The following is a 17,294-nucleotide window of genomic DNA, read 5'->3' on the forward strand; positions in this document are numbered from 1 at the left end:
AGAACACAGGTGCGTTAGGCTAAGATCCTGGACAAAAGCAAGTTCTGGGATCTAGGCGCCGTCAATCTTGCGCGCTCCACACCCTCCCAGTGGAGCTCACGACTCGCTTCTCAAATGCGTGAAGCAGCCAAAGCTAGTGTCCTTGTCCCGTCCTCCTGGGGTCTGTGCTACATCCTGTTGCCACAGTGGATTGGCCCCTGGGCTCGAGCGTTCCCCCTCATAAGGTCACGCGTCCTCCAGCAGAGCAGAGCGCCCAGGGGCCTGTCCCGACGGGAAAGGGCAGGATGCACTTAAAGGGCGCTACGCCTGGGGCGCTGCGAATGTCCATCCCCTATGCTGGCCACCATGACTGCCACCACTGCCACCCCACTGGAGCTGGCATTTGTGTACATCGTCTCTTTTTTTAGGGGGTGGGAGTGGGAGTAACAAGAATAATTGCTTACTAAGGAAAACTGGGAAAGGACAGAAAATTACAAAGTAGATCCACCTATAATGGATAATCACTGTTAAAACTTTGGGATGTTTCCTTCAGGGTGGTTTACTGAGGCTTGTTTTCAAAGCCTCCTGGAACCACTGAATAAATAGTTTTCAGGACGGCTGTTGCCTCTGCGTTATATCAGGCCACTCCCCGTGTCATGAAAGATGCTTTGAAAACGTTTCTCTCTCGATGAGCAACATTCCATTGCACGAGGCCACCTGGTTTATTAGATCATTTCTCCAGTGGCAGACATTAGCTGGTTTTGCTTTTGCACTGTTAGAAACTATACAGAGGCAGTGTGGTGGTACGCAGTTGGCCTATGTGGTCCATATGTTATTGTTCCTTTTTTAAATTTTTCAAAAATTGTGGCAAAATACACATAAGATAAAATCTACCCTTTTAACTGTGCTTGAGTGTACAGTTCATTGGCATTAAGGACAGTCACACTGTTGCGCAGCCATCACCACCATCCATCTCCAGAGCTCTCTTCACCTTCCCCATCTGAAACTTTATACCCATTAAATACTAAGTCCCCATTACCTGTCCACCCCCCCACTCCCTGGCCCCTGGCAACCACCATTCTACATTCTGTCTTTATGAATTTGACTACTCATATGAGTGGAATCCTACAGTATTTGTTTTGTGACTGGCTTATTTCACTTAGCGTGTGTCATCAAGGCTCACTCATGTAGCCTATGTCAGAATCTCCTTCCTTTTTATGGCTGAATAATATTTCGTTTGTATATATACCATATCCTGTTTATCTAATTCATCCATTAATGGACACGTGGGTGGCTTCCACATTTGACTATTGTGAGTAATGCTGCTGTGAACATGGGAGCACAGATACTGGTTCGAGTCTATATTTCCAATTGTTTCCCGAAGGGTTGTGCCAGTTTCTTCACCACCATTAGTATAGAGACCCTTTTCTTGCCACTTTTACCAATACAGATATCACCATTTAAAAAGAATCTGTGCCAGTGAGACAATGTACTACTTTGCGTCTCTTATTACTGATGCTGATGTTTTGCATATGTTCATTTTCCATTTGGATTTTTTCTGTGAATTATTGTTTTCCTAGATTGCTCCAAATGTAATTCTTTAGACTATGCCAATTGGACAGACTTTGGTTTCTTCCCTGGCTTTTGAGATAACTCGTCATAACCTAAGGAAAAGGAGTTTATTTTTTACTACAAATTTCTTAGATGCTGTAGCACAGAACCCTAAAACTCCAAATAATTTCCTCTTCCCCTTTTGGTCTGTGCACCTCCACTTCTCTGCAGATGTTGTGTCAGCTCACCTTCTCGAGGTGAGTGAAATTCAGGTTGATTGTTAGAACTGTCACTTCAGGGATAACGGGTGAGGGCCATAGATTCTGAGGGTTTGACAGAGCTTTAAAGGTAATCTGGGCATTGCTGGGTGGGTGCTTTACGTGCCCACACGGGAACCATGAGCTCTCGTGGAATAGACCTCAAAGCTCCATCTCCCATTTATTAGCTATGTGACCTTAGGCAAGTCACTTAGCCTCTCTGAGCCTCAGTTTCCTTACCTTAAAATAAGTTTGATTAACCAGTGGTTAACCTTTCCTTGCCTTCCTCTTCTGTCCTCATTGGACCCCCTATTTTTAAAGATTTTGATCTTTAGCATTTATTAATTGATCTCTTGGGCACCCTCGTCACCTGGGTTATTTCTGCTAGGTTTTGTGAAGTACTGAAAACGGTTCAAGGACCCCTCCCTTACCACCATCAGAGACCTGCAGGTGTTGGGGGACCCCTGCAGTTAAAAGTTAGTGGAAAGTAGATGATCTGTCAGTTTTCCTATCACCTTTCTATCTGGCACTGAATCTTATTTTTAGCAGAACCTGGGAGGTAGGCGGGTAAATGTCATTTCCAGTCTCAGAAAACAGAGATTCTTAAAGGTTCAGAGCCTTGCTCAAGGTCACACAGTGATGTTGAGACAAAGGACGGACTCCAGCTGGGGTTCCTTTCCTTGGAAGGGCAGCTGCCCTGTAGACTTTTGCATAAGTCCACATGCTGATGGCTTTTTAACCACTGTCACTGGCCCAACACCATGTCCAGAACCAGCAGGCACTCACCAAGGAGTGGCCCATGCATTCTCATTTGTCCCCCTCGCCCCCAGGTACGTGGTCATCTCCCGGGAGGAGAGGGAGCAGAACCTGCTGGCGTTCCAGCACAGCGAGCACATCTACTTCAGGGCGTGCAGGGACATCCGGCCCGGGGAGCGGCTGCGGGTCTGGTACAGCGAGGACTATATGAAGCGCCTACATAGCATGTCCCAAGAGACCATCCATCGCAATCTGGCCAGAGGTGAGTGCCCACCCTCTAGGTGAGGGCCATGCCTGCCGCCACCGTGCCCCATGGGAGGCCAGGAATGCTTCTCTAGAAGCGTCCTAAGAAAACCGATGGGAAATTTAGTACGCCAGCAAAGGGGAGACCCAGAGGGCGAACAGATGGTCCAGGTCTGAGCAGCAGCTCTGGGCAGGGTCGTGGGCACCACTTACCCTCCATGAGAAACCGTCTCAGAAACCCTATTACATATAAATGTATTATTATACATTTCAGTGTATCAGGGAGAGAGGCAAGTCCCTAAAGCCAAGTACATAAATTTTAATCAAAATTGATCCTATTTCCCCCCCTCAAATTGATAGAAAGATGTTGTAAACTGCCACTGATGCGGTAACAGGTAACAGGTAACATTTACTAAGGACTTAATATGTGCTCAGCAGGTGTTCTATGGTGTCCCATGAAATCATGACATCAGTAGCACCCACTTGTACCCATGCTGAGAGAATTAGCTGGATAATACACATTTGGAACAATGTCTACCTTGACTGTTGTAAGCCCTCAATTGTAGACTTTTAATACTAACGATTCATGTGGATTATTATTCCCATCTTACAAATGTAGATAAATACAGCGACTCACCCAGGGTTGTATGGCTGGGAAGGGCAGAGATGGGCTTCTAACTCATATGTGTCGGAGTCCAAGGTCTAAGCTCTAACCTATAATGTTCTGTGGTCTCCCAGACAAAACTAGTTATTTCCCTGCTTCCTCCTGGTCTCATTCCTAGAAGTCCTAATGCTCTGTTGTAAAAGAACAGTATCTATTAGAACAAGAAGGTTGGAGGGAGGTAACCTTAGGTGTGTATGGTGACCTGGTGGGTGAGATGTCCATCTAGGCTCCATTTAAATGAGTCATTTAAAAATGGCTTAAAATACTTCCAGTCGCTAGCCCTTTGCCTCTTTACTCCACCCTCAGCCTGGCCAGGGCAAACTGGTGAATCCAAGGCTTTCTTTCCATGGGACCTTCCTTACACTAAAACCATACATTCAAAGACCCAGAGTCCATTTGGTCCCAGGAACCAAGGCTACCCCAGACCCCACTATATCATATCTCTGACCAACCTACTTGGAAATACAAGCTTCATTTGGAGTATGAGTGGAGAAGATGAGAGGGGGGTGAGAGTGGCCCACTGAAATTAAGCTATCTTTAAAAACAAAACACCAAAGCAGATTGTGGACATTGAGTGCACAGCGGCTGCCTGACTTGGTAAAAGGTATCTGGTGATTGGATGGGCAGTGAGAAGAGGCCCAGTAGACACACTCATCTCTTGTCTTCTTCGGATCTGGGGGTTGGGCACATGCTGGTTTCACCTGGGAAGGCATGTTTCCATGATGAGATCGCCATGGTTTCCATTTGACCTCTGGAAGTGCCTCATGTAAAAGCATCTGATACATTGTAGGTGCTCAATCTTTGTTGAATGGATAAAAGAAGAAACAAATGAAGACAGCCAAGAAGTCTCCAAAAGAATCATACCACCAGAAGAAGAGAAAATCAAGAAAAGTCATATTTGAGGACACAGGTTCCATCCTTTGGCATAATCTTCTTGAATTCTGGATTTGTAATGTCCCTTTTTCCCCAGTGTCTTCTCCAAAGCACTTCAAGCTGCTTCATACTCAGAGAGCCCTAAGTCCCAGAGGGAATGCTCAGAGAAGGGAGTGAGCTTTTAGGAGTGGCTCAAAGGAGCATGGCAGACTTGACATGAGCTACACCTAGACATGTGAAGACATGGGAGGAAGGAGTGTCTATTCTGACCAGGCTGAGAAGTAGGAAACAGGAAGGAAGCCGAAAGCCCCCATGGGGCAGGGCTAGGGCAGTAGGCAGGCTCGGTCCTAAAGTCCTCGGGAGCAGTTGTGGAGCTCAGTAGCCTTTAGACGTAGTGTCTCTGCAGCCTGTAGCTTTGGCAGACACTGGTAATCGGTAGTGGTGTCTTAGATCTGCATGCCAGTCCTGCTCAGGAAGGGGCACCCCCCCATGCTCAATCACTTAAGGTCTTGCATGGAAGGAGGCTTCTTCGTAATTGGAGGCTGGAGCCCTGATAAAGGCCAGAACATGAAATATTAGTCCTTATCAAGTAAGGACATTAGTTGGTGCCAAGAACTGCTTCCTGAAGAGAATATAAATTATTTCTTTGTGGTTACCTTTTAAGAATAGGAGTATCTAATGCATGTATTCAAAGAATTTATGGTATTTGATCTACTTTGAGTCACTGATTTACTTGAAGTTTTCTCCATGTTTTGTGGAGGCTTTAGTATCAATTGCATAATGCTTACAGGTCTTTTTTGACCCATGAGTTTTCTAGAAGCTTTGAGTACAAAGAGGTCTGCTGCTCATCCTAGGACATCTGAATGACCGTGTCTCTTTGCAGAGTAGCTTGAGGAATCCCTGGTGATGAGTAGTCTTGACCTCCAGGCATCCTCAGCTATTTGCTGCCTGATTGGTCCACAAGAAAGTGAAAGGGTGGTCTGTCTTTTAGAGATTCTGAATGGGCAGATGTCATATCTAATCTGTACAAACATGTTGCATTTTTAAAAGTTCTCTTCACCTCCACCCTTTCCACCCCTTGGCTGTTATAGAAATGCAGCCTGCCTGAGTTTCAGGAGCCATGAAGATGAGATCATGCCCTAAGCATTCACATGAGGACAGAAAAGGGGCATCCTAAATAGGTTACTTGCTTTTGTGCTGTAACCTGTAGGAAATCTGGAGTGACACATGGGCCAGGGCACAGCACCCCATGTCTGTTATGGGAAGCCAAGGCCTGATCACAGCATGGACCATCTGATTTGCACATAGAGGTCCCTTGGCCTTTCCTCGGAGGCCTATATCAAATGCAGCTATCAGAAGCCTAATTACAACATATAAATGGATTAAGTTTTGCTCAGTCACATCTCCGAGTACCTGCCCCTGATCTAGGAAGCCTTTAAGGTTTCCTAGCTGCACAGGCTGCTATAAGGACCTCCTGAGGACTCCCCCCTTAACACCTGTCCCCCCACGCAGTGCTCGCACTTCTGTAGCAATTTATGAAACTATGCCAGCCAGTGTAAAGATATGGCTAAAATAATTCATTCTTGGGGAGCTCACCAAGGTTTTTTAAGTCATTTACACGATAGAAAGAAATAGAAAAGGAAGCATCCTTTGCATTGTCAGGTAAGGAAGCAGCTGTATTTTGAGAATGCCTTGGGGTCGGTGTGGCCGTGTTGTTCTACCTTGCTGGAGGCTGCCGGCTTGGAGCTGTAGCCACCGACGGTGTCCCATCTTGCATTGTCTTCCTGCCTTACTCATCATACTTTCTCACACACTCCTAGTTTTCTGATAACTGGGAGAAATAGAAAGGACACTTGCTCTAGGAGGACTTCACCCTAAGTGGGTTGTCCTCAGAGTGTGAGGGAGGAGGAAGGAGTGGGACTCAGTATTTCGTGTGTACCTTTTACCAAGTCGAAGCAGCCATCTTCTAATTGCTCGGGTTGGACCAGAAGCCTGGGGGGGTGGGGATCCACCCATCCGCACTTAGCTCTCAGGAACGTCACCGCCCATTCATTTGATGGAGCAGGGTGTCATCTTCTAGGGCGATAGGATGGCAAGTGCCTTAGAAAGAACTTCCAATTACCCTCCCCCATAGCATTCTCTCAACTGATAAATGCAGAGCTTGTATGTGTAAGGCTCCGCTGAAACGGTCTCTTTAAAAAGAGTTCTCTGCTTTTTTGGGTCCTGTGATCCCATGACCTACCGAGGGATCGGCCTCTCCCTTTTTGTCACACCTGCCCCATGAGGCCAGGCCCACAGGGATGTGTCAAGCGACTTCCTAGCCGGAGGCCTGCTTTGTTTTCTGCCTGTTTCTCCACTGGGGGCTTTTCCCCCCTTCCTCACACCCTGGTTTTCCTTCCTAGGAGAGAAGCGGTTGCAGAGGGAGAAGTCTGAGCAGGCTCTGGATGACCCAGAGGACCTGAGGGGTCCCATTCACCTCCCTGTGTTGAGACAGGGCAAAAGTCCCTACAAGCGAGGCTTTGATGAGGGGGACGTGCACCCCCAGACCAAGAAGAAGAAAATTGACCTCATTTTCAAGGATGTGCTGGAGGCCTCACTGGAATCTGCGAAGGTGGAAGCCCATCAGCTGGCCCTGAGCACCTCGCTGGTCATCAGGAAAGTCCCCAAATACCAGGGCGATGCCTACAGTCGCTGTGCAATGACCATGTCGCATGGCTTGCAGAATGTCAGCCGGACCCAGGGGGAAGGGGACTGGAAGACCCCCCAAGGGGCTTCTACGGAGCCAGGCCCCTTGGAGGATGAAGAAGAGGAGCCTTCATCATTCAAGGCCGACAGCCCTGCCGAGGCCTCCCTTGCATCCGACCCTCACGAGCTTCCCACCACCTCCTTTTGCCCTAATTGTATTCGCCTAAAGAAGAAAGTTCGGGAACTGCAGGCAGAACTAGACATGCTTAAGTCTGGGAAGCTTCCTGAGCCCCCGGTACTGCCAGCACAGGTACTGGAGCTCCCAGAGTTCTCAGACCCTGCAGGTAAGTGGGTGTGGATGAGATGTTGACAGTGGGCAGTGTGAGGGGGCCTGGTGCTCCCTGCTGGAGCCACCTTCGGGGAAACCTGAGGCGGGTGACTCGGAGGTGAGCTCTGGCCACAGCCAGCGCCTTCAGGTGCGGGCCTCTGACAGGTCGCTTTGCAGCTCTGGTGGGTACTTCATGTCTTGCCCTGTAATCTCCTCGTCAATAAAGGACATTCCGCTGCAGAGGTGTGTGTGCTGTGTTCTTGACCCGTTGCCTTTCTCTGGTGGTCCTAGTGGTGGCTGACCCCCAAAGCCCAGCTTCTAAACTCAGTCTTTCTCTCTGCCCAGTCCTAAGTGGGGCGTCCTGTCAGGGAAGGCTCCCAGCCTTCCCAGACTCGGTCCAGGAACACAGCCTCATTCCCCTCTTCCCGACTTGCTGTTCTGCCACACGGTCCCGTCCCGCTCCCTGGGGTCTTAGTGGGACCTGGGCCTGGGCATTCGGCTGCATGCTTCTGCCCTCTTCTGTGGCTTCCTGGATGTCTTCGAGCTGGTTGACAACGAGGAGGGATTTTCAGTACACATCTGCAGCTAGAGTGTTTACACAGCACTTTCTATTTTAACCACATCTCTTAGCTCAGAATGAGGTGTTTCAGATATTCAAAGCATGCATCTGATCTAAACTGTGTTCTGGTCCTGAAATAACCTGGGGCCATGCCAAAGCTGCCCCCATTTAGGGTAGCACGCCACCCCTGACATTAGTGGTGGGACAAAGGGGTCCCATGTCCTCGCTCTCTGACATGCTTCTTCCTCTCCTGGTCCTGCTGGTCAGTTGATACCAAACATTGAAGTTCCTTGAGCGCCCACTAGTGGAGGGTGAGGGCAGGAAGCCTGGAGCACGGTGGCCACTATGCTGTGGATAATCCACAAAGCAGGAAAGCCACACGTGGGTAACAAGAGTGCTTGTAAATAAATTCTAGGCTGGGGCTGAGTCTGTCGTAGGAATTGACTTCTGTTTCACATAGTGTGGCACCTACCTTTTGGGCAGTGTTTCCTGTTTATTTTAGAAAAGTCTATGTTTTTTCCCCCAGGTGTAAACGTTTCTTTCCCATTTGTCTTACAGCCTCAGAGAGCATGGTCTCTGGCCCTGCCATCATGGAAGACGACGACCAGGAGGTCGATTCAGCAGACGAATCCGTCTCCAACGATATGATGACTGCCACCGATGAGCCCTCCAAGATGTCGTCTGCCACCGGGCGCCGAATCCGGCGCTTTAAGCAGGAGTGGCTGAAGAAGTTCTGGTTCCTGCGGTACTCCCCGACCCTCAACGAGATGTGGTGCCACGTCTGCCGCCAGTACACGGTGCAGTCCTCCCGCACCTCGGCCTTCATCATTGGCTCCAAGCAGTTCAAGATCCACACCATCAAACTGCACAGCCAGAGCAACCTGCACAAGAAGTGCCTGCAGCTCTACAAGCTCCGCATGCACCCCGAGAAGACGGAGGAGATGTGTCGCAACATGACCCTGCTCTTCAACACCGCCTACCACCTGGCCCTCGAGGGCAGGCCCTACCTGGACTTCCGGCCCCTGGCTGAGCTGCTGAGGAAGTGCGAGCTCAAGGTCGTGGACCAGTACATGAATGAGGGAGACTGCCAGATCCTCATTCACCACATCGCCCGGGCGCTGCGGGAAGACCTGGTGGAGCGCATCCGCCAGTCGCCTTGCCTCAGCATCATCCTGGACGGGCAGAGCGAGGACCTGCTGGCCGACACGGTGGCCGTCTACGTCCAGTACACCAGCAGCGATGGGCCCCCGGCCACGGAGTTCCTGTCCCTGCAGGAACTGGGCTTCTCTAGCACAGAGAGCTATCTCCAGGCACTTGACCGAGCCTTTTCTGCCTTGGGCATCCGGTTGCAGGATGAGAAGCCAACCGTTGGCCTGGGTGTAGACGGGGCCAACATCACAGCCAGCCTGCGTGCCAGCATGTTCATGACGATCCGCAAGACCCTGCCCTGGCTGCTGTGCCTGCCCTTCATGGTGCACCGGCCCCACCTGGAAGTCCTGGATGCCATCAGTGGGAAGGAGCTCCCCTGCCTGGAGGAGCTGGAGAACAACCTGAAGCAGCTGCTGAGCTTCTACCGGTACTCGCCGCGGCTCATGTGCGAGCTGCGGTCCACGGCCTCTACCCTGTGTGAGGAGACGGAGTTCCTGGGGGACATCCGGGCTGTGAGGTGGATCATCGGGGAGCAGAACGTCCTCAACGCCCTCATCAAGGACTACCTGGAGGTGGTGGCCCACCTCAAGGATGTCAGCAGCCAGACCCAACGGGCGGACGCCTCGGCCATCGCGCTGGCCCTGCTGCAGTTCCTCATGGACTACCAGTCCATCAAGCTCATCTACTTCCTTCTGGACGTGATCGCCGTGCTCTCCCGCCTGGCCTACGTCTTCCAGGGCCAGTACCTCCTGGTGTCGCAGGTGGATGACAAGATCGAGGAGGCCATCCAGGAGATCAGCCGACTGGCCGATTGCCCAGGGGAATACCTGCAGGAGTTCGAGGAGAATTTCCGTGAGAGCTTCAACGGGATCGCAGTGAAGAACCTCAGGGTGGCTGAAGCCAAGTTCCAGTCCATCAGGGAGAAGATCTGCCAGAAGACCCAGGTGATCCTGGCTCAGAGGTTCGATTCCCGCAGCCGGATCTTTGTGAAGGCCTGCCAGGTGTTCGACCTAGCTGCCTGGCCCAGGAACAGCGAGGAGCTCATGAACTATGGCAAGGAGGATATGGTTCAGATATTTGATCACCTGGAATCTATCCCAACCTTTTCCCGAGATGTCTGTCGGGAAGGGCTGGATCCCCGGGGGAGTCTGTTGATGGAGTGGCGAGAACTCAAGGCTGATTACTATACCAAAAATGGCTTCAAAGACCTGATCGGCCACATTTGCAAATACAAACAGAGGTTTCCGCTCTTGAACAAGATCATCCAGGTCCTCAAGGTCCTCCCCACTTCCACCGCTTGCTGCGAGAAGGGCCGGAATGCCCTGCAGCGAGTTCGCAAAAACCACCGCTCCCGCCTCACTCTGGAGCAGCTTAGCGACCTGTTGACAATCGCGGTGAACGGCCCGCCCATTGCCAACTTTGACGCCAAGCGAGCCCTGGACAGCTGGTTTGAGGAGAAGTCCGGCAACAGTTACTCTCTGTCCGCCGAGGTCCTCAGCAGGATGTCTGCGCTGGAACAGAAGCCGGTGCTGCAGACCGTGGACCACGGGGCAGAGTTCTACCCGGACATCTAGGGAGCTGGCGTCTCAGAGGTCACTAAGCTGTTGAATATTTTTTTAATCTATACTCATAAGCTTTGATATATTATATAAATATATATTATATTATATATATATAAACCCACACTGAAATTTTTTAAAAACCAAGGTGACACATCCACCAGAAGCTACTGGGAGCTTTCGGAAAGAATTCAGAAACTGACTCTTGTCTACAAAATCTGGCAGCTGCAACATCCGTGGCGACTCATTTTCACTCAGAAGCATGTGCTGGGGCCACACGTGTTCCCACCTAACGGTCAACCAACAGCATAAGCTAAAATGACGGGTCTCTGTCATAGCCTTTAGGTAGCTCGTTTTGTTTATGTTTTCGTTTGGGGGGTGAGAGGCTTGGGTTGGGGTCTATGTCTTGCCTTTCCTTTCCTTGTCTGGTTTTATGATGGGGGTTTCTCGGCCTCTCTGTTGACGTGCTGGTCCAGCTGAATCCGACCTCTAATTTTGGATGGGGGGTGGTTGTTGTGTATCTGGATCAGGTGTTCTGACTTTCTCTCCCACCTGACTTCAGCTTGGGAGATTTTTACTCATTTCCTGACGAGCGTTTCTTCACTGTCTTAGCAACGTGTGTTGGTCAAACTGTGACACCCTCTACTCCCCACCTCAGTCATCAGTCCCCTCCCTGGGTTGTTGATTCCCTCCTTCCAGCCCCCCCCCCCCCCCCCCGGGTCCTTATTACCTGTAATACTGAAGGCAAAATTGCCTCACAGCCAAGCTTGAAATCCTGGGGAAGGGAAAGGGGGTGAGCAATTTGTTTTCACATGGTGTGGGATAAAATAATCCGATTCCGTTCAGATCCAGGGCTGTTGGAAAATGAAGAGCCAAGAAATCTAGACCCCAGAGGGCAGCGATTTATTGGCTAAAAACAAGTAAAATGAAAAATATGTATTCAATTTACATAAATTATTTATACTCTGTCTTTATAATCATAAAATATATTGGGGGGATTTTTTTTCCCCTTTAATAATCAAGAAATGCCTGCTGTCGTTCAGTGGCAGGAGATGTCAATGCAAGTTGTGCCCTGGATTATGCAAATGAGAGTCTCTAGAGATTCAGTCCTATTTCTGCAACAGGCTGATAAGCAGCCCCACAGCCTGGCAGGAAGGTAGTGGGAAACTGGGGGATGCATCTATGCCTGTGAACGCTTCCATTTTTGAACAGGGTAGAGATGTCCTAGAAGAAATTAATAAGCACGGGGTAAGACAGGACTCTCAAGGCATCAGCCTACACACACACACACACACACACACACACACACACACACACACACACACAACCACGATATAAGCTTTAGAAATAGCCACTTGCCTACTCCCTGGGGCAAGTAGTGGTTTAAGCTAGAGGAGTCAGATCAATGCTCTTTCATTCATTTAACTACCAGTATACCTCGCAAGGGAGTTTTTTAAAAAATGTGCGTGAGCTGTTAGAAACTTCTGTTCATGTTTCCACACCTGACTTATGCATATTTGATATGCAGAGATCCTGTATCGTGGGTGCAGGTCATATTTGGGGCAGGGAGGAAGATCCGAATTGTCTGTGGTCAGTTAGGGAGCCACCCCTCTTGGATGGCAGAGGGTGTGCAAAGGAACGTGTGATCTGGCCCTAGGCAAGGCCCCAGGGTCTCCAACCTGCTCAGCTCAGACATTATAAAACTGTGGTGGCTTCCTTCCTTCTTGGTTTATCTTGTCTCTGAGGCGTCATGCCACCGTAGAGAACCATAGTGGAACTGTCATCAACACTGAACATGTCACTCCCCCTTCCTGTCTGCCAGTCCCTTCACCCCCCCCACAGGTCCCTTCCCCCACCCCCATGGTCTTGGTGCTAAGATAACTTTAGAATCATTGCTGCTAGTTGATAGCTTTTCATTATATAAATATATTATATATATTATATATTATTTTTGAAACTTTTTTTGTTTGTTTCAACAGTGATGTAGCATGTTAAAACATAAAACAAAACCTGGTTTTCTCCGACTATCCCACTGCCAGGCCTCATATGCTGCCTTCTTCAACAAATCAATGCACCCCTGCCTGGTGACATTCAACCCTCCCTTCCCCAGTCGCACTTACTCCCCCACCCTCCTCTGAACAAGGAGAGAGAAGGAACTAGCAAGGAAAGACTCAGAGCTCTTTCTGATGCTTTCAGATCCCCAGCCTCATTCCACTTCCCCACTTTAAGCTGATGTTTTCCCCCACCCCAGTCTTCCCATCAGGGTCAGTAACTGTGGTCAAACGGGCTGCTAGTGCAAAGCACAAGGTTCCACCTTTCCCTCCCCAGCTTCCTCTCCACCACACACACAGACCAAGATGGGCTGAAGGCAGAGGTGGCTGGCAAGGTGGGCCTCGGTGGGGGCAGAAACACAGGTGGGGCAGAAGCATAGGTGGGGATCGTTCTTCTAGCCAACAGATGCCTTATACCGTCTCTTCCCCCACCTCCACTCCTGCCCACCTGCTGCGTTGGGACCCTCTGTGGAGAGTCATCCCCCTAAACCACTCATTTGCACACCAGGAAGAGAGTATCTGCTTGAGCATCTAGTCGGGGCTGGGAACGTGTCCTCTCGAGAGACCATGGTCAAACTTAGCTCAGTATTTATCCAGAGGGAAAAATCCTTTGGGCCAATGCCAGTGTTAGCCCTGTACCTTCTGAGAGAGCTGGGAGCCAGTGACCTGCCTCTGGGCTAGAAGCCTGGGCTGCTGCTAGCAGCATGTGGCTGCAGGTGGCCACCTGCCGAGCCAAGGTCCAAAACAGAGGCTGAGCTCTCTGGAGAGTCTTGAAGTATGGCAAGGCTCTCAATCTCTGGGTGCCCATGACCTTTGCTGAATTCAGCTAGGCCATGTCAGACACTGAAGGCCACTTTGCCTTGGGACAGGCAGTAACCAGGGAATAATTGGGTGACACACCACTGCAATTTACACGGGCTTTTCTCAGCCTGGATGCTCGCAGGAGGCTCCGTGCTTCTGTCCTATTGAGTGGGGCATGTGATTATCCGTGACTCTGTCACAGGCATTTCCCACTCTCTGATTCTTGAGAAGGACTTTTGGGTTGATGGAACCCTCAGGGCCTAGTCCAGGAAAGCACATGCTTGGCCAGCCTGACCTCCCTTTGATGGGTATCAAACACAGTGGCGGGGAGGTCCTTGCATCCCAAATGTGGTGGCTTCAGACAAGACAGAGCCCTTTAACTCAGCCCCTGGCTTAGGAACGGCAGCTATTGGCTTAGAATAAAATGTTTGTGTCTCTGTGGTTGAGACTTGTCCTAATTGGGCTGGCTAATTAGTGACTTCCTTTGGCTTCTGAAGGGGATGGGAAGTGAAATCAGGTGTGGGGACCAACTGTGCCAAGCAGATACATCACAGAGCCTGGGAACCAGAGGCCTTTGTGATTAAAATGGTGTGCTTCTCCTCAATGGAGGAAAACAGACTCACTGCCATCTAGTACCTGTGAAGCCTGAGGACAGCCCAGTCCTGTCTACAGCTCTTGCTGTGTCAAAATCCCTAAGTTTCGACTGCCAGGTTGAATATGAGTTCGGCATCTAAATATCAGCTTTTTTTTTAATGACTGCTGGGAACATCCTGTAGTGCTGGGCAGATTCTTATTTCCTCATCCTTCCTTGAGAATGAAAACAGGTTCTGGCTCCAGGGTCTCTAGATAGTGGGGTTCAGAATCCAGGGCAGTTGGGGGTCTTGGCCCCAGCCCCTCCTACATGTTTCCATGTTGAGTTGTCTTGCCTAGCCCTTCTCTTTGACTTGCTTCTGTTGACCCTTTAATTTGGAGGAAGGACCTTGTAATTATTTAAGGTAATGTTTCAATATTTTCCATGTGTTCGGAAGTGATACCAGGAAGGAGAAAATGGGGGAAAGCATGTAGAATGCAGAAATGATCATGGAGAGAGTGAAATGGACTACAGACTTGGCCCATCCTGGGCTGGGGGGCTAGTCATTTTAGCTGTTTCCTGGAGCCTCATGGGTTCCAGGAGATGGCCTCGGGGTTGGAATAAAAATTCCCTTCTAGATTCCTCCCCCTTCATTTTTCCTCCCACCCCTCTAGGAACAGGAATTCTGTATCTAGAGCTGGTTTTGGCTTATGGTCTGAGTTGATTTCCAAGTAGAATTCATGCTTTTTCTTGGTCCTAGCCCCGTTTGAGCAGAAAGCTCCAGTCCCACTGGAACTCACACGCCCTCCCTTCTTCAAGGAGCAGGCCCAGCCAGGCCAGCCTGGGGCAGCCCAAGCAGGGAGGCCAGGCCTGCGTAACTGTAACCGTAAGGGAGAAAGGTGTGTTCTGAGGGCAGGTGAGCTGGGGACAGTTCCAGATACTGGCCTCCTCGAGGTGGTGCTGGGTCTTGGGTTCTAGTGTGGTGTTGAGGAAGGAAGATTATGTCAAGAGACAGGCAGGGCCCTTTTTCTGCTTGGAGGAAGGCCCCTCTCTGCTCTCTGTTCTGGGTGCTGAATGGGTGGAGCTTTGATATTTTATGGAGCCTTTGAGGTGATCTTTGTGTGTTAGCCAGAGGGAGAAAAAGTGCCCTTTGGGGAGGAAAATGGTACGGCCCACCTCTTCCATCTGGCTCTCCGCCAACCCCAATCCCTTCAAGTGGTATCGCCCTGGAAATACCTATGCAATCAGTCTCCCTAGGAGAGTGCATGGAAGCAGGGGTATGTGCAGTGTATAATACAAATGCTTCAGCATATATATTGTATATATGGACATATACAGTACGTATACACAGAGTAAGAGATTGAATCACGTCTATATATCTATAAATAATATCCTATATATTTATACATTTTTATGTTTAAATAGATATAAAAATAGAGTCTATAGAGAGCTGGGAGAGCAACGGGAAAGCCTGTGTTGTGCGAAGAGGGAGGAGGCAGAGCCTTTGCAGGGTGTGATGAGGGAGCTAAGCAGGCAGGATTGCTGGGAATGGGGCCTCCTGCCCGAGTGGTGGAGAGGAGAGTAACTGGGTCCCGGCCCTCTCCGTGCACTTTCTCTCCTTTACCGCAGGCTTGGTCTGAGGTTGGAAGGAGATACTCACCCCCTGAGCTCCAGCGGAAGTGCCCCTACATCCCCCTGCAAGCCTGTGGTTGGTGCTCACTGCTGCTTGGCAGTAGGATGTGATCACTGACCCATGGTGTAGGGACCACTGCACAATTTTCCCCAGATACCCTCCCCCTAGGAATGAGCAGCATTGGTGGCCATCGGAAAGGTGCAAATTGGACCAAGAGTGGTCCAGGAAAGATGCTGCCCCTCCCCTTTCATATGCTTCTACTGCCCCCTAGAGGCCAAACCTCTGAAGTACAGCCGCCCTGGCCTCCCTCACCCACTCCATCACTGTCTGCCAAGGTAGTGGAGAAGTGAAGCGGGCAGCGTGGGCATCGCCAACCAGTACTGCCCATCATCCAGAGGCGTTCTGGCCGGGGCAGGGGCATCAGCTAACTGGGAAGGGTGGGAGAGACATATCCGCACACTCATAATTCAGTAGCAATTCAAGTTCAGAAGCAGGGCTTTGGCCCAGCCCACTTTGCACAGCTGCTGCTGCTGGCTGCACTCAGGACAACGCTCTTCCCTCTCCGGCACGGAGGCCCATCCACCCCTCACCCCACCGCCACCGTAACGGGCAGGTTTAGTTCACATACACTGTTCTGATTCTGGGACTCGAGGCCGAGGCTGAGCCGGACGCCCCAAGACGGACGGAGGGCTCGTGCAGCCCTGACGGAATCAGAAGCCCATTTCGCTTCCAGGTTTCCCTCCGTAGTTCCTTTCCCCTGGGGGTGGGGGAGGAGGGGCTGATGAGGTTGCAGATGAAGGGAGACCAGGGACAGCTGCGCCCTCTGTTCTCCAGACCAGCCTCTGCCTTTTGGTTCTCCCTCTCTGAGCCCCCTCTGCCCCGTCCTGCCCTGTCTGCCCCACCGTCTACCAACGGACCTCAGTCTCCAGCAGACCCGCCCCTATGCCTGCAGTCCGGAGCGGGTCTGCTCTGCCAGTGCCCACCTCCTCTCCCTCCAAGTCCACGTGGGTCTCCTCGAGCCACGGCTAGCTGCCAACCGGGTCTCGGAGCACCCTCCAAGGGCCTGGCTCAAGCCTTCCGCCCGCTGCGGTGGATCAGACCCATGGGCAGGGGATGGGCACCCCCGGGTAGCAATCCCACAATGCACTGTACCTCAGAGAGCAGCCACAGGGCATCAAGGGCACCGGGCCCTCCGTCCAGGGACAGCCGGTGACAGTACTGCTCACAAAAAGACAAGGGCCAGGCTGCCCTCGGCATCCCTCAGCCTTCACTTCGTCTCTCCGGAAGAGCCAGCAGTCTGATTCCTTCTTTTTCAGCCCCTGTCTCTCCCTCACCCCCACGCTGCTGAACCATTTCATTTCAATCATAAAGGAAAAATATAGTGGGGTGGGGGGGATACCTAGGAGTCTATTATCACATACATATTAATATGTTAATACTTTCTTTCTTAAAAAAGAAAAAAACCTTGATGTTATTATTTTGCAGACTACGCTTTATAGTACCTGTGTGACGGGGCCTAGAACACTGGATACAAATAGAGCTATGTTGGTTTATCATAATATGTACGCAGAACTTTCCTTTTGTCATATTATCCTCGTAATGTAAGAAGATTGTTAATAAAAGCATTTAAATTTA

The 17,294-nt window shown here is 50.4% G+C and overlaps 1 protein-coding gene across 6 annotated transcripts in view; it reads left to right on the top strand.

The window, feature by feature from the left end:
• Positions 1-17,294, top strand: part of PRDM11 (PR/SET domain 11) — a 75,736-nt gene extending 58,442 nt beyond the window's left edge. For 5 of the 6 annotated variants that reach the window (XM_087821824.1, XM_087821823.1, XM_016197670.2 and 2 more), the window contains 3 exons: positions 2,618-2,805; positions 6,726-7,352; positions 8,454-17,294. In XM_087821824.1, the coding sequence (XP_087677950.1) occupies positions 2,618-2,805; positions 6,726-7,352; positions 8,454-10,618 (2,980 nt within the window). In that variant the 3' untranslated portion in view covers positions 10,619-17,294. The remainder of the gene's footprint in view (positions 1-2,617; positions 2,806-6,725; positions 7,353-8,453) is intronic. The other variant, XM_016197671.2, reaches the window with a different exon arrangement.

Source organism: Miniopterus natalensis, chromosome 11, assembly GCF_054644295.1.
Source record: "Miniopterus natalensis isolate mMinNat1 chromosome 11, mMinNat1.hap1, whole genome shotgun sequence".
NCBI classification, from domain to species: domain Eukaryota; kingdom Metazoa; phylum Chordata; class Mammalia; order Chiroptera; family Miniopteridae; genus Miniopterus; species Miniopterus natalensis.